Source organism: Glycine soja, chromosome 9 (assembly GCF_004193775.1).
Source record: "Glycine soja cultivar W05 chromosome 9, ASM419377v2, whole genome shotgun sequence".
Classification (NCBI taxonomy): Eukaryota; Viridiplantae; Streptophyta; class Magnoliopsida; order Fabales; family Fabaceae; genus Glycine; species Glycine soja.
The window spans coordinates 44774505-44801473 of record NC_041010.1 but is presented as its reverse complement, the minus strand read 5'-3'; the positions used below and the strand labels follow the sequence as shown (position 1 = coordinate 44801473).

At 34.6% G+C, this 26969-nt stretch overlaps 3 protein-coding genes across 6 annotated transcripts; 1 reads left to right on the top strand and 2 right to left on the bottom strand.

Annotated features, from left to right (window-relative positions):
- Positions 1-454: 454 nt before the first annotated feature.
- Positions 455-6332, top strand: LOC114425140 (phosphoglycolate phosphatase 1B, chloroplastic-like). 2 transcript variants are annotated; one of them, XM_028391930.1, is made up of 10 exons: positions 455-805; positions 1984-2051; positions 2177-2269; positions 2368-2439; positions 2818-2889; positions 3640-3699; positions 3786-3838; positions 4651-4748; positions 5032-5131; positions 5939-6332. In XM_028391930.1, exons 1-10 carry the CDS (start codon positions 523-525, stop codon positions 6147-6149), a joined length of 1110 nt encoding a protein of 369 aa, XP_028247731.1. In that variant the 5' UTR covers positions 455-522; the 3' UTR covers positions 6150-6332. The 2 variants fall into 2 exon arrangements, with proteins under 2 accessions (XP_028247731.1, XP_028247732.1); XM_028391931.1 differs by lacking the exon at positions 3640-3699 and having other exon boundaries at positions 458-805.
- A 2661-nt stretch (positions 6333-8993) lies between these two features.
- LOC114425839 lies at positions 8994-9968 on the bottom strand. The gene has a single exon (XM_028392803.1). It carries the CDS (start codon positions 9866-9868, stop codon positions 9302-9304), a length of 567 nt encoding a protein of 188 aa, XP_028248604.1. The 5' UTR covers positions 9869-9968; the 3' UTR covers positions 8994-9301.
- A 1004-nt stretch (positions 9969-10972) lies between these two features.
- Positions 10973-26387, bottom strand: LOC114425139 (sister chromatid cohesion 1 protein 4-like). Of its 3 annotated transcripts, XM_028391928.1 has the most exons (15): positions 25772-26387; positions 22479-22740; positions 22068-22165; positions 21899-21948; positions 21283-21375; positions 20573-21067; positions 20110-20533; positions 17762-18202; positions 17511-17661; positions 16522-16658; positions 14707-15776; positions 13556-13583; positions 12724-12826; positions 12052-12181; positions 10973-11512 (listed from the first exon to the last, which is right to left on the bottom strand). In XM_028391928.1, the coding sequence occupies exons 1-15, from the start codon at positions 25893-25895 to the stop codon at positions 11414-11416; spliced, it is 3705 nt and encodes a 1234-aa protein (XP_028247729.1). In that variant the 5' UTR covers positions 25896-26387; the 3' UTR covers positions 10973-11413. The 3 variants fall into 3 exon arrangements, with proteins under 3 accessions (XP_028247729.1, XP_028247728.1, XP_028247730.1); XM_028391927.1 differs by having other exon boundaries at positions 20110-21067; XM_028391929.1 differs by lacking the exon at positions 12724-12826 and having other exon boundaries at positions 11374-11512; positions 20110-21067.
- Positions 26388-26969: the final 582 nt, after the last annotated feature.

Here is a 26969-nt window from a genome sequence, read left to right as displayed (position 1 = left end):
TAAATTTTTTTAGTCATATATTATATAATTGATGTGTAATTTTATAATTGGTTTTTGCATCTTAATGTATGGGAAATCAATTTCAAACAGTGATAACCAAATTTTTTATTATGTGAGCTTGTGTCATTTATTAGTCTTAAGAATACAAATCCTCAAAAGTAAAATGGTACATACGCGCATACAAATTGGCTGATCATGCTTGCAATTTGGATGGGGAAGATCTAATTATAGAGCAACAATGGTCATTTTTAAACTAATATTTTTTTTTTCTCAAAAATTTATTCAAAATTACGAGGATGGGTTATTTTTTATTTTCTCCCGAATAAATATATGTTAAATAATGACATCCATACAAAATTCAGGTTGGGCATGAGATTATGATCCAAAAGTGTCCACTCAAACCTATGGCTCCTATTCAACCAAATAACCACTCCCCCCTTCGTAGTAGTGGGTGCACCCATCCACGCACCACAAAATTAATAACCCAAAAAATACAAAAACAACTTTGCAATTTCGTAGGAGATGCTCAGGAGCAGCACGCTAACACAGAGTGTTACAGTCACCTGTGTTCGTCACAGTCACAGACAATGGTTCCAATCAATTCCCGTAAATTATAGATTCTTTGACGCTGCTCGGAACTCTCTATCATCACCCAACTCCGCGATCTTCAAATGGAAAAGAAAGGCCAATTATAACCGTCATAGTTCTGGAATGGGGACCTTCACCACTCGCGCGTTGGCGCAGCCGCTTCAGAACGCCGACGAACTCATCGACTCCGTCGAGACATTTATCTTCGATTGTGACGGTATGTAACTCCAATCTCCCAACTAAAACTGTAAAACATTTCTTCATTTCGTTTTTTTTTTTTTTGGAAGAGGTTCTTTTTTATAACTAAAGAGTTTTACATTATCGCTTAATTAGAAATTAGTTTAGAATTTAGATATTACTTTTAAAGTATTTTCTACAAAAAAATGTTTACTCTGTCAACCGATCAGACTTGAAAAAGTTGTCATGTCACAGAATTATTTCAGCTTAACTTAAATAGTGAATTCAAATTGAAGTGATTTGATTGAAACAAGATTATCTTTAATAAAAAATACATACTGAAAAAAAAAACTTACTTTATGATTCTTAATATATGATAAATGAAAGTATATGAAAGAATTATATGTTAAATGAAACCTGCACCATCCATTTCGCCAGCGAAACCTGCACCCGTGCAGTCTGCCACCTGTTTCGCCAGTGGTAATGGCGAAACCTGCACCACTTGTCTCGCGTCCCAAGGCTGTTTCGCCGGTCTGCATGGCGAGTCATGTGTTTCACCAGTTTGCATGGCGGAATACTTGTAAGAAAAGATCCCTTAAGAATAAGCTTCGAAACATACCCATTTAAGAAATAAGTTTGTAAAAGTAACCTCTGTGGTCAATTTGCCCAATGCTGCGCTTTCCATAAGCGTTGTTTAGAATACTAAAACGTGTGTTACATGACGAGTAAATTGCATTCTTATTTAGAATTAAGAGACAAAATTAAACTTTTTATTAATAAAATAACCAAATTGAACGATTTAAATAAATAAAAAAAGACTAAAAGAATAAATTAGCCTTTAATAATTCAGCTTGTCTGGGTGTCACGTTAATAGATATTGTACTGAGCATTTGTTTACTGAGATTGTATATATATTACCAATTGATTTTTTGTAAATAGAGTCTGAGTACTTTATTTTATTGGTTTAATCAAACCAATCATAAATTATTCATAATTTCGAGTAATAACTCGCAATAGTGACCAGAGCAATTGATGGAAAAAAATTGGTGATAGTTGAATTTTTGTGAGGTCCATCAGGGGAAAATTACAATATCAATGACTCTTGCTTCTTTTTCTGTTTTTCTTTATTTACTCCCTTGGTTTCTTTTCAATTGATATTGACATAATAGTACCTTCTTACTAGAGTTTCCTTTTCCATTAAAACTTACTAATTTGCAGGAGTTATATGGAAAGGTGATAAATTAATAGACGGAGTGCCTGAAACGCTTGACATGCTTCGGTCAAAGGTTCGTGTACTAATGTAGGCACTAGGCCATTACTTGCAAGTGTCAATATTAACTAGACTTCAATTTGTTATTGTTCTTTTTAAGCAAAAAGTCTGAGATTCGGGTCTCTTGATAAATTTCTTCAGGGCAAAAGATTAGTTTTTGTCACCAATAACTCAACAAAGTCTAGGAAGCAATATGGAAAGAAGTTTGAAACACTTGGCCTGAATGTCAGCGAGGTTAGTCCAGATTTGTTGTTCCATCACTGTATGTTTGCACTGAATTCGTTTAGTGAATAATAATGAATTCCTATTCTTTAACTCCTGTGTTATTTCAGGAGGAGATTTTCGCATCATCCTTTGCAGCTGCTGCATATCTGAAGTCCATTGATTTCCCAAAAGATAAAAAGGTAACATATATCATCTTTTGCTTTGTAGTATAATCCAGACTAATATTAAGTATTTAATCAATCAAGTTAGGAGCTCTTGTAACAGATGGGTAATTGCAATACTTAACTCAATGCTTGCAATACTGAACTTAATATCATCTTACTATAACCTAAGATGGGTAACATATATAACATAAAGTTTGTCTTATAGTAATTGCAATACTGAACTTAACGCTTGCATGATTTATGTAATTGTGTGTATATTTCTTGAGCAGTAATTTATAACATTATCATTTGAATTATGTTACGCTTGAATGCTATATCTTTCACAATGTTGACTATTTCTCGGACCAGTGTATAAAGTCGAAAGTAAAAGATTGATCTATGAGCATGATTTAGGTTTATGTCATCGGAGAAGATGGCATCTTGAAGGAGCTTGAGCTTGCTGGATACCAGTACCTTGGTGGGCCGGTATGTATTGTGTTGTGTATGCAAAATCTTTACTGCCTGCTCTTTTATATACTTTTTTTAAAAAATTTGATCACATGGCACCGTGTAATATCATTCGATTCTTTCTTGTTTTTCAACTCAGTTTAACTGATAATGCATATACATCAGATTTGAATGATAACACATGGCGTATAATAGTCTCATCATCAGATGAATGAGTGAATGAGTTTTGGAGTAAGAGTAGCAGAAGCAGGACGCTTTAAGTCTAACCAAACTAGTAGATGATGAACATACTTCTTTTACGTGCTTCCAAGGGAAAAGGAGAAGATAATAATATAGTAATTTATCACAGAAAAAAGATTATCCAGACAGATTAACTTTTTTTCATATTATAATATGCAACAATAAAATGTTAGATATAAAATTATTCATGAGTGTTAAAGGAGTTGGTCATTGATAAGCGGTAAAGGAGTCAAAGGACATTTACCCATGCATGCCTGAGAGGACATTTCCTAAGAATGAGAGACAGTACTTTAAAGCTGAATTTAGTACATGTTGCTTGTATTATGGCTTAGGTAAAAGATTCTTGTGGCTCAAACATTTCTTATTCTAATGAAGAAGGATGATCTAATTGCATTGAGGTTTTGACTTTTGATGCATCGGTTTGTGATTTGAACATTTTCCTTATGTCAAGTTTAAGTCTTTATTACTATGGAATTATTCTTATGTATGATTATCTATTCCTTTTCTATATGTATGTTCTTTCATTAGGAAGATGGTGGGAAAAAAATAGAACTGAAGCCAGGATTTTTGATGGAGCATGATGAAGATGTATGCATTTCCTGCTTTTCTTGATAATTGACAATTTTTTTGTATAATATTATTGCCAGTTCCTAAAAAAATGTGTGTATTATTAGGTTGGAGCAGTTGTTGTTGGGTTTGATCGCTACTTCAACTACTATAAAATCCAGTAAGATTTCGAACACTGACACTGAAACATTCTACGGACATGTGTATGCACCCAAGTTAGAGACATATCAGCCTTTTGATTGAAAAATAAGAGGTCTTGTTTTGGATTGATATTTTTTTTATATTTTTATTCTTCGTATCCCATTGCCCAGAGGCTCTTCGCTATGCGAAGGTATGGGGGAGGGATAATGTACGCAGCCTTACCCTTGCATATGCAAAGAGGCTGTTTCCGGATTCGAACCCATGACCAACAAGTCACCAAGGCACAATTTTACCGCTGCACCAGGGCTCGCCCTCGATATTTTTTTTATAATGTTTCTATTTTTTTTCTGTTTTCTTTATGAAGTGTTTCTGTGATTCAGATTCAAAGCAAAAGCCAGTTTGTTTTTATTCTTTCAAATTTGTACTTGTACATGCAGAAGATATATATTTTTTTGTTGTTGTCTATATCTGGCTTTTATGAGCATGTAATATTTTACTAAATTACCTGATGTTATATGCATTTTAATTTTTAAAATACAATAATGTTTGTCTCGCACCCCTTTATTGAGTCTAAGATGAGTAGAAGGAAGAAAAAGATAGAATGAAAAGAAAAAAGGAAGAGAGAATAAGTGACAGATGATGTTCTCACTTGGAAAAAGAATAAAGATAGGAATGAAGAGACGATACAAAAGGAATATAAGAGAAAGGGGTGTGAAACATCAAAGCCCTTTAGCATATGACAAAGATGGCAATTCTATTTCGAAGTTATGCTGAGGTGAATAGAAACTCTTCATGGGTTGTTAAATATTATTTTTTCCTTCGTGATGAAAGGTATGGGACACTCTGTATACGTGAAAACCCTGGATGTCTTTTCATTGCTACAAACCGAGATGCTGTTACTCATCTCACAGATGCTCAAGAATGGGCAGGTTTGTCCTTCTTCCCTCTCGTACTATTGATTTTATTTACTACTTTGTACATAATAATCTATAATCTACTTGTTCAAACTTTCTTTATCATGCTACAATTATAGAGTTAGAGTAGATTGCATTTCAACCAAAGGAGCAGTTCCTACTTCCTAGCAGTCTCACAAACTAGAAAACAGTTCAACACAATCAATACGCAGTTACTTGTTATTATCCCAATAATTAATTATTCTTAAAAATTGTATCCAAATAGTTAAAGCTGCTATAATTTGTACTTGAATTTCAGGTGGGGGCTCAATGGTTGGCGCTCTCAGTGGATCTACTCAACGTGAGCCATTAGTTGTTGGAAAACCCTCAACGTTTATGATGGATTACTTGGCAAACAAGTAAAGCTTTCTTTGACCTCATTCCTTATTCTTAGTTCATGATAGATAAATTATCTATGGCATAAATAATCTGGCCTGAGTGAATGACTTTGTGTTGCATAATGTTTATGCATTGTCTTGCTATGATAAGACATGTTAAGTCTAGACCCAAGTCTTGATCTAGTTAATACTTTATTGCACCAAATCATCATTTCTCCATTTTCTATCCCTAAATCATCTTTGTTGCTGTAATGGCACATTTTTCCTGCTTTTAAAGTAGTGACAATAAAGAAAGAAATGTTCATGCCTGAGGAGGTTGAAGTGGAGATTTCTATTGGGCAAGGTTCCATCACAGATTATTATATCACAGATTCTTAGGCACAGATGAAATGTTAGTTTCATAGTTTTCAATGTGCGAGGACCCCCATTGAGGTGGGTACTGGGAGAAGTCCACAGGTGCCCCATGGGTAGGGGTAGGGGAAACACAGATAGAAAAGGGGCAAAGCACATTTGCATGTATTTTTCAATGTAATTTGGCATGCAAACATTATATGTGCATGTTTGTTCATATACACATGTGCACACCTTATAAGATTCATTAATTAATTTACAGTATAAATAAATCGGTTTGTTAAGGACAATGATTAAGAAATTAAAAGTAGAAAGTTTTTATTAAAAAGTGTTACATTTAATGTCACAGATGCACCTCTTGATTTTTAATATAACCTTTTTATTTAAAACAGTGAATAGTAAAATTGTAAACGAAATTAGCAAAATATTTTGATCTAAAATTTCCCTTAACTCTGTTGTAATTTCATTGAACCACAGATTTGGCATTTCGAAGTCACAGATATGTATGGTTGGGGACAGATTAGACACTGATATCTTGTTTGGACAAAATGGTGGTTGCAAAACTCTTCTTGTGCTCTCAGGGGTCACCACACTGGCCATGCTTCAGAGCCCTAACAACTCCATACAGCCAGACTTTTATACCAATAAAATTTCAGATTTTCTTTCCCTGAAAGCTGCAGCTGTATGACTATAATATTTATACATTATCCCCACACGATGGTGGGAAAAGCCATGTATTTAAGAAGTAAGTTGAATTTTATCCATTCCTTGTTTATATATATTAATCAATATTAGTCCCTGAGAGGACTAAAAATAGGCAACAAAATGACAAATTCAATTTTTGGATAATTGAACTTCTATTTTACTTTAATAGATTTTTTGAAGAGTACAAAAGTCAAAAAGTTTAAACCTTAGGGTTTTTAAAGTTAAACAGGTTCAAAAAACAATACTACCAGATTTGATAAATAGTTATTCCATTTTCTTGTTTATGATGGACTCGTACGTCTCACAATTTTTTATGATGGGAGGGATAAGACTTTGTTGATTTGTGCCTTCTGGTCCGCAGTGGGATGAATTGGGAATATGATGTTAAACTTTATCCTCAACATTCCATTCTTTGTTGGATCTTCCCAGAAAGGCATTCCAAGTGTTGGAAAGACCTGCTCGTAATCAGGACGAATAACTTCGTTGATATACAATGCAATGATCCACGATCCAGTGACGTGAGATACAATAACATAACGGCCATCAAGAGAAATTTCTTGGACGACAATTAGATCATTTCCATCACGAATGAAGACACTGTGCGGTTCTTCACAATGATGAGAACAAGTGGCTGTTTGTAGTTGTTCCCACCTTTCTCTTGGAAGACGAACTTCATACCTTTCTTCCATCCAGGCTTCACATTAATTCTCAGCGTCTCCTCCACCTGCATACTTTTGTTGAAACCATCCAATCCAAGTGGTTTTGTTTTGAGGTGAGGTTTGCATACATAGGTCACAAGTTCAAGTTACAACAACAAATTTCTGATGTATAAAGCATATAATGTATAAAAAATATCCATGTAACTAGGATAGATGGTTCTTAAAGAATAAGAAATGATATAAACAACACATGCAATACAAGTTCAGTGTACTAACTAATGGAGCATTCTACAAGAGGCAGTAGTCCATAATTAATTAGACATCTTGCATAGATGTTAAATATTTATCAGCCTCATATAGCTCAAGAGCTGTTAAATTTTCCTGATCAGTGAAATCTTTTTTTCGAATTTGATCCCGGTAGAATGTATTTGGAGTTTACTGGCGGCAGTATAGACATTCATTCCTATAACAAGATCTCTGACTTTGGTCGAGATGATACACAATCAGGAAAAAACTTGATGCCTATTGGAGCATGAGTTACTAGGTTAGTTCTGAAGATTTTCCAGTCAAAAACGTTTAAAAGATTAGTCATAATAAAATAATTACATTAGACTCAGCCCCTGGGTGGGTTACTACGCTGTTCACCATTGCAGTGTAAAACAAGACAACTTCAGAAGGGCATTTCTACAATGCCATAGTTCTCAACAAGCATGCTGATTTTTCATGCAAAGCACTCTCCATGTAAGCAAAACAATTTCATGATTAATTGAATCAAAATTATTAAACAGTACGTAATCCATATCCACACAAGTTAATTTTTACTCTTTACTTTTTCATTCGAACCCAACAATCTCAGTACCAAACCGAAATCAAAACCATTTTTAATAGCACTTCCTACCACTAAGCACAACATATATTAGCATTAGCATTAGAAACAAACAGGAATAATGATGCAGCTGGTAATTGCAGCAACAAACAAACAACTCACCCTTTGGCATCAGCAATTTCTCTAGTGATCTTAATGTTCTTGGTTTTCCCTGTATATAACTCCTCCAGAGTGCAGGAAAACTTGTACTCAGTTCCTCTTCCCATGTCATCGTCAGCACTAAATGTCACCTCATGAGTACCCTTCTTCGGATCCTCTTCTCCAAAATGATCGTAGTCATAGATAGCTCTCTCCCGAGGATCACTCAAAACCTAGTAGGGTTGGGTTTGAATAAAAATTGAGAAAAAAAAATGATTTTTTTAATCCAGTGTTAAAAAGGTGGAGTTTTAGTGATACCCTTTTACGAGAAAATAACAATAACCTCGCAAGCTTGCCGTCAATTTGTTATTCGTTTCGTTCAGAGGTTGCTTGTATTGCACTCAAGCTTATCAGACTCAAGTATCTATTTATAAATAATAATAAAATATTTATAAATAATGCATGAATTAAATATTTCAATAATAATATTATTAAGGATTTGATGTTATTAAAAGTAAAAATTCTTTTATTTAAGAATAACACATCAATTAAAAATACCTAAAGCAACAAAAAAAAACACACAGTTATAAATTGAGAGTTTATTGAGTTTGCATAAACTCTACCTAATCCCTAATCTATCTAAAATCTACTTAAAAAAAGAAAATTTACACACTAAAAATACTTAACTTTTTTAAATTGTAAACAAACCTTAATAGTGCGGGCTCGATTACAACGATTATATAATAATAATTAAAGTAATTATAACAATAATATATTTTTATTCAATCAATAATTAAATTTTATGGAATGTATAACTTATCCAAACATGTCCTTGATAAGCTTTGATGCATGCAGTTTTTAGGCTTGCTAAGGACAAATGTTTGCACTGCAGCTTGGATGGTTTAGGTAAAAAAAAGTCAATTTAATTAAAATCAATTTTGATTGATTTGGAAAAAAACACTAGGGATACTTTTTATTTTAGGGGAGCCGATTCTTCCTTTAAAGTAAAAGGTGTCCACCTCCTCCTAAAAGGAAACTGGATCTCCCTGGATTTTGTAAAAGGTGTTTCTGTGACACAAAATTAAAGAAGAAAGATAAAACTTCAAAACGTTTATGATCACTCAATCAAATTAGGATTCAAACTTTTACGTCCCAACAATAAAACTCAAAATATTAAAATCCTCGTTCTCAATCAAGCCAGATATAAAGTTACTCAAAACTGATACCATTATATAGAACTGAACTTCTTGCTTAACAAGAAGGAGATGATATGTGAAGTAATAATAATCCAACAACAAATAAGATGAATCTAAAGAATAACTACACACACACAACTAATTACATAATGATGATAGCCAACACAAACACACACATATATCTCTATCAGGAGAAAAAAGCATCCAATTCTCCAACGAATCAACATATTTGAAAGATTATCATCAAAACAGCTGCAACAACTTCAAAAGGAATATGTCATTGTTATTCTTGTGTTTCTTCTTGTCATCACAAGAATCAAACTTGAAAAGGCCAAGGCCAATCCTTCAAGTCCTCATCCTGCTGCACCTTCCCACTCCTCACAGGCACAACAGCCCCACTATTCCCCTCAACACAAGCATAATACTTCAAGAAAAATGCAAGTGTCAAAACCACCCACTCCAAGCAAAAGATCAAAATGGTGAGTCCACCAGCCAATTTGAGAATCACAGCACCATCCTCCTCCCTAACATAAGACTTCAATTGACCCAGAAAATCGCCGGTCCTCGTAAACACCAACACCGAAACAGAACCCTGAAAGATAGCCGTTAGAACAGTGGCCACCATGTGTGCAGAGTACCACCTGTTAGTCCCCACGGCGGCGCACCCGGAGACCGCGCCCGCAATCGTAAAGACCTGAAGAAGGATGAAGAAGAAGCCGCAGAGAGAGGGAATGAGGCGCAGAGAGAGGGTGAGGAAGATGCAGCTAGAAGCTGCACCCAAGAGAATGTAGTTGCAGAAAAGGAACACCTTGTGGGTGTTGTAGTGGCGTGGAGTGATGGAGGAATTGTGGTTTCCTCCCATTGTGATTGTGGCCATGCCCATTTGAGTTTTTGGATAAAAGATTGAAACTTTGGAGCAGAGAAATGAAGTTGAGGTGTTTGAGATTGTGATCGTAAATTGGGTTTATGATGTGAGAGCGGTGCTTGCTATTATAGGTGTTTTGGGGGTTCCTATGTAACATAACGGTCATATTTTTTTTTTTTTGACATCATTTGTTTGGGTCGGTGGAATATGACCGTTGGGGGAAAGTGGATCCAGCCAGCTGTGTTAACGTTACTTTTTTCCAACGCCTATTTGTTCTTTCAATTTTTTGTGCCTTCTTGGTTGGCATTTTCGGTTTCCTTTTAAATAAAATTGTGTCAAAGTTTCTTGTTTTTATTTTGGATTATTAGTAGCTTTTTTTTATAAAAAAAAGAACAAAAATGTTTTATGTCTGTATTAATACAAACTATTCTTGTTTGAAGTCTCTAACATCTCATCTGGAAACACATAATTAAGTGGTGGCAAATATTGCATGAATGAAAAATAAAATAAAAAACATAAACTGTTATATTTTGCAGAAATATAAAACTGAAACCTCCATTTTCGTAAGAACATAAAACATTATTGTTAATGACGAATTTAAGGTGGAGACTAAAATAAGTGACGAAGAGCATTAAACAAAAAAAAATTGTCAAGTTTATAGTAATTTGGACTTCAACAAAGGCATTTTGAAAAAGTAATAAAATAGTTTTTTAGTTCTATTTCATGTAAAACACTCAAATAATCATTTTACCTTTTCATAATTTTAATAAAAAAATCATTTAGTAACAAAACACAAAGGTACTAAGCTTCTTTTGGAGGCATGTTAATTTTGATGTATGCTTCTACACCTTGAATTATTTCTTCCCTTTTCTGTACAGGGAAATTTCCAATAGAAAAAAATAATTAAAGTTATCAATCCTGAAAATATTATAACTCAATTTATTCCTTATAATTTTTTTGGGACTAAAACCATGCGATATTTGTTAAAAAATTTTAAGCTAAAACTAAACAATCTTTTAGAGATTAAAACAAAAAGCCATAATATTTTCAAGAACCAATAATTTAACCAAAAAGATAAAAGAATTTTACGATTAGAAGTGGACTTTGGTATGGAAAACTACATACTCTTGAAAGGATAAATGCAGTTAGATACTATACAAATAAAAGTACAGAAATGATGTACCTTGTCCACTGACAGTTAAATTACAAGGTGCTTTCTGTTACATAAATATGATGCCTAGAGAAAGCAGAATGTCATTCTTACTAGGAGGGATGCGTTTAAACGACATACAAATTAGCCTCTGCAACTTACAGATTGTGACATTTTACAAAAATATATACATTAAGACCCAGAATAATCAATAGGATGATTATTATACAAGTGCCACTTCAAAAACTAAAACTGAACAGCTAAACCCTATCTCCAAAAAATTATAAATGAAAAGCCATATATGGCTAGAATCGGGGAGAAATGTTGAAAATATTATCCCAACCCTGCAGATACCAGCCAAACTACCACCGAATGGATCTTTACAACTATATCTGTCATTCCTACATGAGGTTTCAGAAATCTGACTGCATAAGCTTCATTCGAGGTTTTATGCTGACATTTGCAAAGGGTTTTGTCTGTTCTACATGGACATAATCCCTGGTCTTGAGAACCTGCAATCATGGTTGAAATTAAATATGAACCAATGCAAAAGTTGCCAAGTAAGCCTTTGAAGAATTCAAACAAAGCATATTAAGAAACACATCCAAGCAATGAGAGCACTAGAAAAATCTCACACAATAAAAGTGACCTGTGACCCTCCAAGCAAATACTTATTCAACTAAGAACTAGCATTAAAGCTAAATCAATAGAACATGTTTAATGACCAAGATTTAGAATTTTTGACACTGATCTCAGCACATTTGGTGTTCAGCTCAACGTTATTTTAAGGGTATTGACTCCTACTTGCAGAGAGATTGGGTGACTCCTAGATTATTAGTTTTTATCTTTGATTCACTTTTCCCACTATCGGTTTTGGGTGCTTTCAAAAGATGCTGTCCTTGGCCCATTGTTAATAGTTTCTTTCTCTTCTCTAATAAAAATATTTCAATTATTATAATCCTAAACATGAAAATGTTAAATTAATGCCACAAGATCATTAGACTATAAATATAGAATAAATGTATATGTAAAATGATTCTCAACAGCATACCAGAGTTTCAAAAAACATCCGAGATGCTTCCTTCCGTGTTTTACCAACTAATAAATTGTCAAGATGCAGCTCCTTCCTTCCATGTAGATCTTCCTTATCAAACACAGTCTGCAGATACTTGGCAACAGCCCTGTGGATAAATGCCATTGGTTAGCTATTGAAATATAATATGCATGAAACCATGAATCACTGCATAAAAATCTTACCAAACTCAAATGAATTTAAACAAAATTGATATACACAGGATCATCTGCACACAACCACAAATTCTGGGCTTCTTTCAAGTGAAAGAGACCTTTTAATTGCAGATGCAGTGATTTGTCCATATCTTCTAGGGATTCCGTCCCATCTAAGGAAATGGCTGGGGGGGATTTTAAAAGAAAGGAAAGTATTTGAACTGTAATAAGTGTACGAGAGAACTCATGTACCACCCACCCATAGGCACAGCAAAATTAATGATTACAAAACAACAATGAGGAAAAAATAGTTCAATTACTTTCTATGCAAAGAAAGGAAAGTATTTGAACTGTACTAAGTGTACGAGAGAACTCATGTACCACCCACCCATCGGCACAGCAAAATTAATGATTACAAAACAACAATAAGGAAAAAATAGTTCAATTACTTTCTATGCAGAGAAAGGTTAGTTACTAGAGTTTTGCACAAACAAACCTGGTCCTGGAAGACCATCCACTATTTTCAAGGTTAGTTCCTTCAGCACATGATTGATAATCATCATCATCAATTATCTCATCATCACCAACATTCAAAAACACTGGGAGTATACATAGAGAATAAATTAATGCAAATCAAAGAAACATAAGAAATAGCAGTAAGAAAAGCTTCAATCTCCTGTTTCACCAAGGCCTAAACTTGTCAGACATTAATATTTATTTGCATATTCCCAACTAATTGAAAAGGCTGGAACCAGTGTCCACTAACAATAAACTACACAGAATAACTTCTGTTATAAGATTCATGAAGGAAGTGTTGAGGAAAGGAAGTCGACATCTAAAATGGAGACTTTTTTTTTTTTGATCGGCAAAGATCGATATATATATATATATATATATATATATATATATATTAAAAGAAGTACCAGAGGTACTATTACGAAGTTGGGCTCCATATAAATGGTTCCTGAAAGCAGACAGCAAAAGTCTGATTTGGAACCAAATTATGGAAAAAATACATGTGTTTTAATATAAACTGTAAACCCTACTACTGCAAAAAACCTTGTCGTAAGTTACTCGACCACTGATTAAAATGCAATGAAAAGTCCTTCTCCAATTAATTAGATGGAAGAAGGCTACTTGATAGACAACTATATATACTCTCCTCCTACAATAAATACAGCTTTTCTACGATTCCAAGAAAAGGAAATGGAGAGCCTTTTAACTGTGGTAATGCTCAAGTGGTTAGTCTTTGATAGATCAATTCCATATGGCTATAAATATTAAGGCACTTTCATAAAATAAACAATGAAGAGCATTTAGAAGCAAACCTGTGTCATTAGCAATCATGTCATTTTCCTGCACCATGTAGCCATAGAACTCAATTAGGCAAGAGAATAAAATAGTAAAGAAATATCACATAAACATCATCTTAATTAAAACTACCTAGCCAAAGGCAAGTAACGCATCACATTTTGCTTCAAAATCAAATTTCATAAATACTTAGCATACAGTCATTGCAATGCAGAACCACAATAACAGATATTTAAACCACTTCAGTAGAAAGAGAACATGAACAAGCACAATAAAAAAAAAGTTTATATGTATAAATCAAGAATAACGTCAAAGGTGCAGTTTAAGGCAATGTCAATGAGAAGTGGCAAAGTGCTAGAAGTTAGGGAACTTGCTGGTAGAATGGAGGGCTTTTCGAGCAAGATGAGACACTCACCACTACTGCCTTAATGATAAAAGTGGTGGGCAGAATTGTTGCAATGTTAAAAAATACAAAAATACAGGCTATAACTAGCATCACTATTTTTCTGAACCTTAGGAGCCCATGGGTTACCTTACTGCACCATATCTCTTTGGTACCAATTTTATTTTTAGGGCTGATACAAATGTAAGACTTGAGTAGTTAATTTATATGGAATTAATGAAAAAAAATCCTACATGCTTCTAATTGCGTTTATAGTAAACAATACTTCAATAACATACTGTATGTTAGGGTACAACATATGTTGAACATGATCAGCTACAAGAAACAACACTAAAAATATTGCATGATAAGCATGACCTGCTTCAGGAAATAACACTTAAAATATGGTATGATACAAAACAACAAATTAGTGACAAGACAGAAAAGGATTGACAACCACAACACACTAGTCCAAGCAAATTAGCTTTAATTGTTGTGAGAACTAAGAAAGTGCAAAGAATGATGTATGAAGAACACCACTTTCAAAATTCAATTTCGACTCCTTCTTAAAATCCAAAATTCATTACCAAATTATTTTCAACCATGTCCAGAATTACAGTTTCAATTAAAAAAAATCTTGAAATAAAAACAGATTTCTGCCTATAATATTTTTTTGTCAGGTATATCAGATATGCTAAATGAGGCTAGTAAAAGAAAAAGAGACAAATCCAACAGATAAAATATATGAAAAGAGACATCTAACTTGAGGCAAACTGGAGAACTTACATCATTCTGATCCACAAAAGGACTCCTAATTTCAGGGCACAATGTAATTTGTAGTCCAGCTTCCTGACAGACTGGGATTTCTGCATCTTTCAATGAACTCTCTTTTTCATCTAAACCAAGTGCTTCAGATTGTAAACAATCTACTTTAGCATTTTCAATAAATATGCAGTCAGACCTTGCATCCTTGCCATCACACTCCATGCCAGAAGCAACAATTTGATCCTCATTTAACTGCCCTAGCAAGTTGTTTCTATTTTCCTCTAATGGTAGGTCACCATTAAAGGAAGCTTGAATATCAGTAAATTCATCAGTTTCTTTAGAACCAATAGCCAAGGATGCATATAAATCATTGGCTTCCAAGCCATCTGTTTGAACTTGTGTTCCAGTTTCCATGCTACATTCAATAGCACCTACTCCATTTTTATCACTTTGATCCTCCACAAAGTCATCCTCTAGAATAGGGATTGTATTCAAATTCTCAGCATTTGGAATGCTCAATATATTTGTGTGGATAGAATCAACAAGATCATTGGTTTTATCCACGCGAGACAGTGATGCGGCAAAATCATTTTTGAAGACTTCAGTTAAGGATGAAGATTCATGCCCAGGGCCAACAGAGCAATTCCCTGCTTCAGAAACTTCAATATTTGCTCTGACATTGTTCAATTCAACATTTTGAGAACTGTCAAGCTCCTCCACATGAGAAATAATATCCATGTGCCCATGAGCATCAATATCACGAGATCCCAAGTTAACCTCAGACTGATGACTCTCAGACAAAACAGGTACCTCAGTAGGTTGCACTTCTGCATCTTCTTGGGGTTGGACTGCCATAGGTTCATTATTACCCTCCACTACTTCTGTAGGTTGTACTTCTGCATTTTCTTGGAGTTGGACTGCCATAGGTTCATTATTACCCTCCACTCCATCAATTTCAGTATCTGTTCTAGAATAGGACTCTTGATCATTTGTTTTTTCTACGGAAGAACTATCTAAACCATAATCAAAAACCTTGATTCCAGTCAGATCAAATGTCTCATTTCGCAGAATAGTCAAATCAGTAGACAAATCTGGAAGAAATGTCAGAATTGACATAAGATAATGTTACATGGAAATTTCAGAAAAGATTATGATGAGGCTCTATGTGAAATTAATGTAAATGAAAATAGTTTAATCTGAATAATGATGGCCACATGCTCTCATGAAAATAGATTTTTGAAAAGCAATTGACAACAATTGAAAATGAACTGATATGACCATCCCATAGATGCAGAAACAACATTTAGTAGATCACTTTAGTCTGCCCAAAACATAAAAGGTGAACTTGTCAAATACATCAACAATAGTTCTTAATTAATATCCAACGCTTAAAATATTAGAGGTGAAACAAAATACATTAGAAGCCTCACTAATGGAGGAAAGTGTCCTCATTAGAAGAACAGTTGATTTGATCCAATGTATGATCATACAAGTATTCCTTATCCTCATTTTAAAATTAATGTACCACGAAAAAAGTTGCATTGCAAAACATAAAATGTACATAGAATGTGTTTGGTCTGTTTTATGTTATCATTTTCAGTTGATATGTTTTCACCAGAAGTAACAAAAATACAACCGCACCCTATTTTCATTTGTTTTCTGTTTTCAGGATTTTGTGAAGGAAATAGTAAAAACATAAATGAAAATTATTAGTGATGGACATAATCACATTGTTCCAGAGATTTTAACTTGCTTAAGAAGGAGGTGAGAGAGATTAGAGCAAATACTCCAAATAATCCACAGCACAACATAAACATAGCCAAACACACAACTCACCCGTAAATATTGGTTCATGGAAAATTTCATCCTCCAAAAATTGTCTTTGAATCATTAAAATCTCATGACGAGTGCAAGGAGCTTTTTTGCGTATGCGACGAATGTCTTCCGTATTTGTCAACTGTTGGCGTATTGTACTTCAGAAGAAAAAAGGAGATAGCATTAGTATTCTGGTAACCAAAAGGAGAGTGGTATGCTAAATAAGGCAAAAAAAAACAGAAGTGGCTTGATAAATTTGAAATAAAATGAAATGTGATTAAAGAATGGAAGTAGAAAATTTGGGTATATTACAAGTTACAACTATTGCCAGTCAATTTATGCAGCATATCAGTTCTCAAGTTATCCTTTAGTAAATAAAAGTTAGTATATGCCTAGCACAGGGGACAAACAAGGAGTGATTAATTAGGGACCATGACAAAGGGTACAATAAGTGGAAAAAGTAGAGTTCTAAACAAATGGGTCTGATATGCCAGGTAACTGGATAACCATCCAATATTGATCTCCGCTATTTTTAACATACTATACATCATATATTAAAAGATACAAAAAAAAAACTTCAGCAGATCTGAAAGTTTCTCTCATCTTCCAACTGTGCTGAGTGGTTTTAACTTTTTAGTTACCTTTAATAAAACAAAATCAATTGTTCAGTCAGGCTCACCTTGGCAATTAATAGAGAAAAAAGAATACTCTTATAAATTGGGTTAGGACCTAACTCAACCCCACAAAACAAGCTTGTAAGGTGAAGGTTGCCCCCCACTTATATACTTTATTTTGATCATATCACTAGTTGATGTGGGATCTCCAACAGGTAAGAAGATCAATTATCAGAAATAGTAAAAAGAAGGGAAAAGGATAGATCTCTCATATCTGAAAGATTAGAAAAAACAGTGACAAGCAATATTATGTTTTTACACTCTATTTAAATCAATATATAAAATAAAGTGGATAGATATGTACAAATGAAAGGATGGAACATTGTAAAAACATACTCGCCATGCAAGACCATCATATCATCCATATGCACCTTCCTCTTTAAGGCACTAGTACGTGGTGCAGAAGCAGAACGAACACACTTCATTGATGCTATTTCAGGGGCTGCAGGACTGGGTTTCATTTTCAAGACTGAAGATTTTCTACCAACTGGACCAACAACAAATTTTTTCAGCCTTAACCTCATTCTCAAGGAAAGTAAACTGTAACCAAATATATAGCAAAAAGCATTAATAGTCCACTGTTATACCTAATATGGATGACAATAGATCATCATCATCAGGAACAGACTCAGCAGTTCTCTTGGATTGAGCTCCCCCGTAAGATTCAATTAAATCCATACTCTGCACTGTAAGAGTACTTTCTGTGTAGCTACGTTTTTTACCAGAGATGCATTTTACTCCTGCCGCACCTGTATGGCCTTCAGTTGCACCCTGATTGTCAGGAGTAGATGCCATCAGCAAATGATTTGCTTCACCATCATGCTGGTAAGCTGAGAGCAACTTTTCAGGCTCTGGCATGTCAGCAGCAGCAGATTTGTTTATACTTTCTACTTTGTCACTAAATATCTGACTCTCAAGTTGCATATCTGTTTTCCCCGAATCAGGCGTTTCTTTAAATACAGATGGCTCTATAGTCCCTTGGTAACTTAAAGCAGGATTTGAAACATCAGTTACATGACATTTTTCACCTGTAAAAGTATAAGCAACAGATTACTAAAAAAATGGACCTAGCATGTTTAATAATGTCCATCAACAAGATTATACAATTAAATGGAGTAACTTGACAACAAAACAGAATCAACTGAAATTACAAAAAGAGGGTACTATCACTATAACGTTAATTACCCATGCAGAAAAGAAAAAGAATTTTCAAATGAGAAACATAGGTCAAAATGTAAAAGTCAACGCAACATCATGGTGACAATGAGTTCTGAATCTTGTTCACATTTTATTTTGCATTGCCCACCAGCATCTTTGGAATAACTTGTTCAATGTTTTTGGTGAACACTGGTTTGTCCCACGGACCTTTAGAAGACCCGGCATGTTCAGAGGATTTGGTAATAGGAAAGATGCCAAAAGGCTTTGGGGGTGTTCTCAGGCTGCAGTTCCTTGGTGTATTTAGTCGGAAAGAAATGCTAAAATCTGTATTTAGAAAACCCTGCTATTCCTTTTCTGTTTTAATAAATTCTTTTCTTATCCAAAGGAAAAAAAACACAAAACTGTATTATAAATTTATAGTAACAAACAATGTTGTCAAGATCGAGATCCAGCTTAGGATTTGGAGGGGGTCGCAAGATCTTAAAACATAGGATCGTAATGTAAAATTATATATTTATACATACATACATACATACATATATACACACACAAATAGAAGATATGGAAAAAGAAATCAATGAATGACAACAATAAAGCAAACTTAAATTTGAAATTTAATAACCAAGTCAATAACAAGAGAGTAAAACAGAGCACACAGTCACGGTCACAGCAGACAGAGAGGGTCAAGAATGAGAGATACTGAACGCACCACAGGCACAGCAGCAAACAATCACAACAAAGAGGGTCACGTCGAACTAAGAGACAAGAGGGATAGAGAGACAGAGAAGGTAGGCAGTGTTCGTCAAGGTCTGAAATGGGGGAGAAGCAGAAAGTATCAATTTAGGGCACAAAAAATGGGTTAAAAAACATTTGGACCAAACCAGATTTTGCAAGCCGACCCAAAAAAACCAAGATTAGAAGAAAAAAAGTTTGATTTCACACCAACCCTACTATAATCTTACTCCGATCCCACAGCTCCACGATTTTACTCACAATCCAGCTCAAAAGCAGGCAGCAAGATCATGAAACTGTGCGAGTTCACAATTTCATTGTCATCTTGACAACACTGATAACAGAAATACTTGTAATGTACTCATTCCACTTCAACGGTTACAGCAGAGTAAATGAAGAAAGAGAAAAGTGAATAATTAAATTCAGTGTTTTGAATAACGGATAGTGACGCATGGCAGCTGGCCCCAAAAATGCTATAGTGGGATAGCCGCTATTCTGAAATTTTTAATATAGTTTATATAATGTATACTATATACTATATACATATAATTAATAAAAATTAAAAAAAAAATGAGGCAGGGAATGAAATTATACAGAGAAAACAGAGGTAGAGAAAGTGAGAAACCAGTCGCCGGAGAAGAGAAACAAGTTGTCAAAGTGCTGAATTGAGAGAAATGAGGTCGAGAGATGTCATACATGGAAGTAAGGGTTGGGTTGAGGGAGAAAGTGAGAAGCAGCAGCTTTTTGAATGATTTTATAAGCAAAATTTTGTTTTGGAAAGTGAAATTCCAAAAATAGCCTCCACCAAACACGCTTAACATTAGTGTTTAGAGGGCTTTTTATGGAATCAAGAGATAGTGCTGCCATCCAGTCCATTACACCCACTATTTTGCCCCCGACAGACACTACACTGAACTAATCCGCTAAAGTGGCCCTGTAGCAGTTAGGGACCACTCTGTTACGCTAAACTGCTATAACAGGTCTATAGTCCACTATTTAAGACCAGGACTAAATATAAATCATGAGATTAATTTTTCTATAATACCTTCAATAAATGACCGAGAAGGCTGGCCAAGATGGGAGGTGCATGGCTGAAGGATTGATTCAGCGGGCTGCACAGCTTCAAGAGATACATGGTTTAAAGTCTCTGCTTCCTTCAGTTCTTGAGAGGCCTGAGCTTCCTCATCAACAACTTCAGGTCTACCAGGTGATCGTAGAGGACTAATAACATTGGATACTCGAGCATCGTCAAATGGACAGAATTGCCCCTCACTCTTGGAAATTTCAATGCCATTCAGAACTTCATGCTTTGATAATGTGTTACCATCCTCCAAACGACCATCAAATCCTGGACCCCAAGATCCATCCATGTTAGACAACGGTTTACATGAGAGGTCCTCTTGATCAGAAGTAACATGAGAACAACCAGAAGAAGCAACATTTTCATTGTTCATCAAAGGAGCAGAAACAACACAATTTGTAATAGTTTGATCCAAAGCAGCAGAAACTGGGTCATTGTTCATCAAAACTCCATCTTGTAAGTCCTCCTTCTCAGCTACATCAGAAGCATTGATCATCCCACCTTCACATTCTGTGTAGTCTTTATTGGAAGAGTCCACCAAGGGTAACAAAGTTAAGCAATGATCATTAGGTATCAAATTTTCTTGATCCTTCATCACAACCTGACATGCTAAATGCTCCTGCTCCTCTTTTTTGCTATTCATTTCAACCAGATCGCAGGCATTATCTTCATGATGCAAATCAAAAGAAATATGATTCCCATTATTTTGCAAGGAGCAATTAATTACATCATTCTCCCTTTGGTGATCCGACGATTCTTTCGGTGCGGCCTCCAATGATATTAAATCTGCTGAATTATGATAATCAACTTCATTATTGCCCTGATCCATCTGAGTTCCAAATAAATTTGGCTCTTCCAGTCCAGGGGTTGATGGACCTTCAGCATATTCACTGAGTTCAGCAGCAGTGGGTAAATCATCAATCTGTTCAAAATAAATCAGAAAACTGTTTAAAACCAGCAGAAACTACAATCCGTAGTTAACAGAACTGTTTTCATTTCATCCACTTTCCAACAAAGAAAAGAGAGGAAAATGAAGCATACAACAAGGAATAAAATCAAAGATTGATAGACGTGCAAATATTTTAAAATATCAAGTCAATCTTGCCTCCACTGTCTTTCATCTTAAGTTTTGCTTACCTCCTGTTTCTTTTCATCATTTTGATGAGACATTTGAATATTAGCACCAAAGCCATCATGCTCCGAAGTAGCAGCTTTGTCATTTAACAAAACCTGATTTTATCAAATCAAATTAAAATCTCCAGAAGTAAAATAAGAAAAATGTATCTACAATTCTACAAGTCAATTTAAAATCAATTATTTTCCACAGTAATACACAGCAATATACTTTGCTTACAGACGTACGTGTCAAGTCAAATCAAGCATAACAGTGCTCCAATAACCACCAAAGGTTCATACCTATACTCATCAAAAGATGGTAGACAACAGCAAAACATTCCTATTCCTGACAGAGATAAATGAACAACACAGATCTACAAATGTAATGATGCAAATGACAAGCATCAAATTAATATCAGGCATACCAAGCCTGTAAATCTCAGATGAATATATCACTCTAGTATATTACGACCAATGTGGCACATCTTACATCTATGCTTCCTAGTTATAACCAGCACAACAAACCATAATATCCAAATCAGTATGCCAGAGCATTAAAACCACATAGATCACATTTCATCAATCAGCTCTATGCATAGAATGCTGTGGAAAATCAAAAAATAAAAAGACAAATTACCTCATCAAGGTCTAACCCAATTTGAGAAGCATCACCATCACCAAAGCGCTCTGCAAGACATGTTTTCCATTAAAATTACTTAGCACAGATCTCTCCATAGCATATTTAAAATTCACTATCAAGAAATCAGTACAAAGAGAAACAGAAAGAGACAAAAAGGTATACTAACCATCCAAGCCAAACTGTGAAGTAGTGTAAATCACACCCTCCATAGAATCTTGCAGTGTAATCTGCTCCCTAGTACTGACATGGTGATCAACATAGTTACTGCAAGTTCACAACATATAAATTCTTCCGTTAATAAACCAATATACCTATCTTCACCATCTTACATAAAATCACCATTTAGAATATAGAGCAATTCTGAAAAAGCACAGCCAAATAAAATATCAGCCACTTAAAAATTCTGTCATTATTATAAAATTTGTATCAGTCATCTAAAAGAACATTAGATAAAATCAGACAGATGGTGTTAAATGAAATGAAGCAAATTGAATTATATAAAAACCAACTTAAGTAAAAATGTCACTGCAGTAAGCAATAGCTAAAGCTACAAATAATCATATAATTAGGAACTAACCCTTGAAGAATGTCATTATCTGGTAGCTCAAAATCATCAAGATCAAAAGTCTCAGGTAAGGTGATGGAATGGTAAGGTGCAGTGGACTCTTCAGGTGGCAAATCAACTGCTGTGGAACGAAAAGCTTGCTTAATCTTAAGCAAGGCTTCACTGCAGTCATCAAAAAGGTAATTCACCTTCCTAGAATATATCCTCACCACACCAAGTAGAAGATGGCTGGACAAACGGAGTGCGATTGGTATTTCAGGAAAAAGAATGGAATCTGCACATTCATACAATTGACTAAATAAGTATGAGATGACAAAATATGATCAAAATTAGATACAACAAATGCAGCACGTTCACATACAACCTACGAAGGAATATTACTTTCCCTTTTCATGTGTCATAACAAAATTTAATCAATCACAACTATTTCATGCAAGTATAGGATAATCCTCACTCACTCCCCATATATAGCTATAACTAATCCTCCTCTCGAATTATCCAAAGTTCCCAACCATGGTTAACTCCTTCTCTTAAGACTGATATATTATTACTATTATTTTGCCTAAAAGAATAATTTCATTGAGATGTTGAAGAGAAGAAAAGCACAACGAACATAGAAGATCAATAGACTAACAATATGACAAAAAATTAGGGGACCACAAAAGGCTCTTGTTCAGAAACAGTTGCTCACACTTGTTTTACACTGCCCTACAGATAGATTCATCCGGAATATAATATTTTAAGGATTAGCTGACAGCTGGGTCCCTTTTACTCTAGATCAATTTCTTACAATCAACATCAGGAATTTCATTTGGACTGAGGAGGGGAAGAAACTATGGTAGTGAGCAATCTGCACGGTTCTTTGGAATATTTTCTTTGAAAAAAATGTCTGTATATTACGAAATCCATTTGGCCAACAAACAAATTTGTTGTGGGACTAGATGGTCTTTTCTGCCTCTCTTTTGAGCACAGCTTATGGTCTCTTTCAGTGGGTGTCTGTAGCAGATAAGCAAATGCATTGGAAAGCCCAATGATAGTACATGTTTGTTTATCTGTATTTTGTTTCTCTTTTGAGCCCTCACATAACAAGGTTTTCCAATCTTCTTGTTACGTTATACCTTTAGCTATCTATCTATCAAATGCCAAATGAGAACAGTTTTTATTTTAAGAATGTCAGAACTGTAAATCTTAAACATACAAATATATATGGATGGTCAAGATTAAAAGATAGTAATTACATGACCATTTAAAGAAGTTGTGTACATTTATATTTAAATCTTGACTATTCAAATAAGATCCAATGATCTATTTTCATATTCTCACTTGAGTAACTTCCTATATTTATGAAAATATTATTATCCTCTAGGTTTAGTTTCCCTATTTCTTCAGTATATCTAAGGATTGATTACCTTATTTCCGAATTAAATTTATTTTACTGATTAGTTAGGATTGTGATTAGTATAATTAAGGGTTAGTGCTTTAGTTTTTATGAGCACATCAATACATTAAAATACATCTGAGTTAGTGTGTTTCATTATATTTTATTTCATTCCTCCCTTTATATCTAAAACTAATTTCAACACAATAAATGTGTTTTTAGACCCTATATTTTGTAAATAATGGTAAAGGTCCCTGTACTTCGATATTGACAAATTTGACCCTCAAACTTTAAAAACATGTGGATTTGGCCACTAATTGATTATTTATGGAAATGAAAAAGCCCAAAATAAGGACTCCGTAGTGACTAAATGGAAGGTGCAGCATCCATGATTTTAGGAGAATAATAACCAAGAGGCATACATCAAACCACTCTAGCTGGGTCTTCTTCCAAAATTCCCCTAATTGGTTTCCCAATTCCATAGAGAATGGTATATCTCAGAGTATTTATAGCATGGAAATAAGGATTTAAAGAGAAACAATCCATAAGAACAATTCAAACACTTAAAGCAATAACTAAATCAAATGCAGACAACTATCATGGTCACAAAATGGCATTAATAATGGTAGACAGTCCTCATGCTAGCCTAATAGGATCAGTAAGTCCTCAGCACAGCCCCACAAGGTATGCTCCTTTGTCAGTAAGTCAAGTCACCCTCTTCTAAGAGTGTTCTTTCTAGCCAGTCACCTTATACTATGCCTTTTGTAGTGTTTTCTAATTTCAAGTACATAAAAGGGCCCTTTGGAAGAGCTTATAGGGAGCTCATTTGAGCTTATGAAAATAACTTATGACTCTCATAAGTTCTTTTCAGCTTATTTCTATAAGCTTCATGGTGTAGCTTATCAAAATAGGCTCCTTTTAGCTTATTCCAAAAAGTTTCACAGGCAAATTTACAGCATAAGACCTTATGTGATAAGGGCCTATTGAACAAACACTTGTTTATCCAAATGCACCCATAGTCCCTTAGGCATAATTTATTAAGCTTCCATTAGAAATTTGCATATTGCCAGGTTTCTAATTCTAACCCATCCTTAGTTTTGTTCTATATTCTGCCATCCCATTCATCATCTAATTTGGTCTCAGAACTATGTTTTTTATTCCTCTACATCACATAGAATATAATATTTAGAATCCCTAGGAAAAACATGCTAAATAATCCTTACATATTTTTCCCCTCAAAAGAACATAAGGCACTCTCTTAAGCTTGAACAAACTCAACAGAGAAAACAAAAGAACCTTCTAGTTTTTCTGCAAATAAACAGCAGAACCCAACAAAAGTTTCTATGAGCAAAGCACCACAAGGATGACAAGAGAAGAAAAACTCTAGCAACAAGAAACATACAAAAAAATAAATCTTCAGAGAACACTTCAACCTCTTAAGACCAATAACTACACAAAAGCACTAACCAAATCACTACCCTCCTTGCCACTCTCAAATCCCACTAATGTCGTTACGTGTTAACCCTGAGCATAATTACAAGTTTAAGCAGTAGCTCTTGGTTTAGTTAGCCTATTGGTACAAACCCAACAAAGCTCACACTGCCACCACTGACCACACTAGCTCTTTCAATTTCCACAATTAATGGAGAAAGTTTTCACATTCCAGAAAGCCCGTAGCTGCATAATTTTCTTAACTGTAACTAATAACTAACTATCCACAAAACTAAACCCACTATGATTTAAAAATTAAAATTAACCACACAAGGCAATTAAATCAGGAAACAACAAAACAAACTGTTACATCCTCATTAAAACAAACCCTCCCAAAACATTAATTGCAATCATAAATTCCACTGCTAACTAACAAAACACAAATCTCCACGCATTAAAAATCCAAATTAAAGAGCAGGGAACAAAGCAAACGCACCTACGGAGACGCCAATGTCGGTATCCGCCACCTGGTTCTTGCGGAGCTTCCTCTCCAAATGCGCAGCTATCCATATAGTCCCAAGTGGCCCTTTCTTGGCCAAAATAAACTGAGAGTAAAACATCCCTCTTCACTTCGCAAATTCCCCACTCCAAAAACAACAGCAACAACAACAACACCGCTCCTAAGAACCTAAATCCCCATCACAAAGCCAAATCCAAAACCGAATTGTGGAAACCCTAATTGCACCTCCTCGGTCAACAAACGCAACACGACTCCTCCAACAATCGCGTGGGAAACGAAAGCAAGCAATGAGTCCGCGTCGGGAAACGAAACGAAGCTAAAACTCACCAAAACGGCGTCGTTCGATCGGGAAAACGCGGAGTGAGAGAAAGATCGAGCATAGCTTCGAAGTGGAAAAGAAAACCCTAGGTGGTGAGTGAGTGAATAAGATGGGCCTGACAGCGTGAGAAGAAAGAAACAAGGTGGGGATTGAAATTCTAATTTTTGAAATTGAGATTTGAACAGAGAAGAGAGCGATTTTCTGTGCAGCAGAAAACCAGATTTGGTTCGGGTTTAATTTTCTAAATATAATGGTAGGTTAATAAATAAATATAAATTGTATGCTATGGTCATAAGGTGAAACTAGCATAATTAAATCAAAGTATAGAATTATTATTTTAGATGTTGTGGTGTCCATGTGCTATTGGTCAAACGTTGAGGCCAAGACAAATCTGCACGTTTGCTACACTTTCGTTAATCAGCTAGTGCTTTTTCTTTTCTTTTGCTTTTGTTTGATTGCACAAATTATTGGTGTTTCTGCCTTTGGTAGTATAATGTTTTTTTTCCCTTGAGATGGGAGGTAATTGGCTTTATCTTTTGAAATTGTTGGTAATTGTTTTATGAGAAGGGATCAAAGTTATACAATAAGTAACTTTTTCAGGATTGTACTCTATCATTATTATTCATTTTAGTGTAATTTGATTTTTTTTTTTGAAAAAATAATTTTTTTCTACAAATTGTAAATTGTAAAATTATTGAGATTTGTTTATAATTATTAAAATACATATATGTGTAAGTCATAAGACTAATTTATGTATTTGTATAAAATCTTATTATGTTCATAGTGGGAGAAAAAATCTATTTAATAGAAAAACTCATTCAACTTTTTTTATAAAATTCTCTTGAACACCACTTA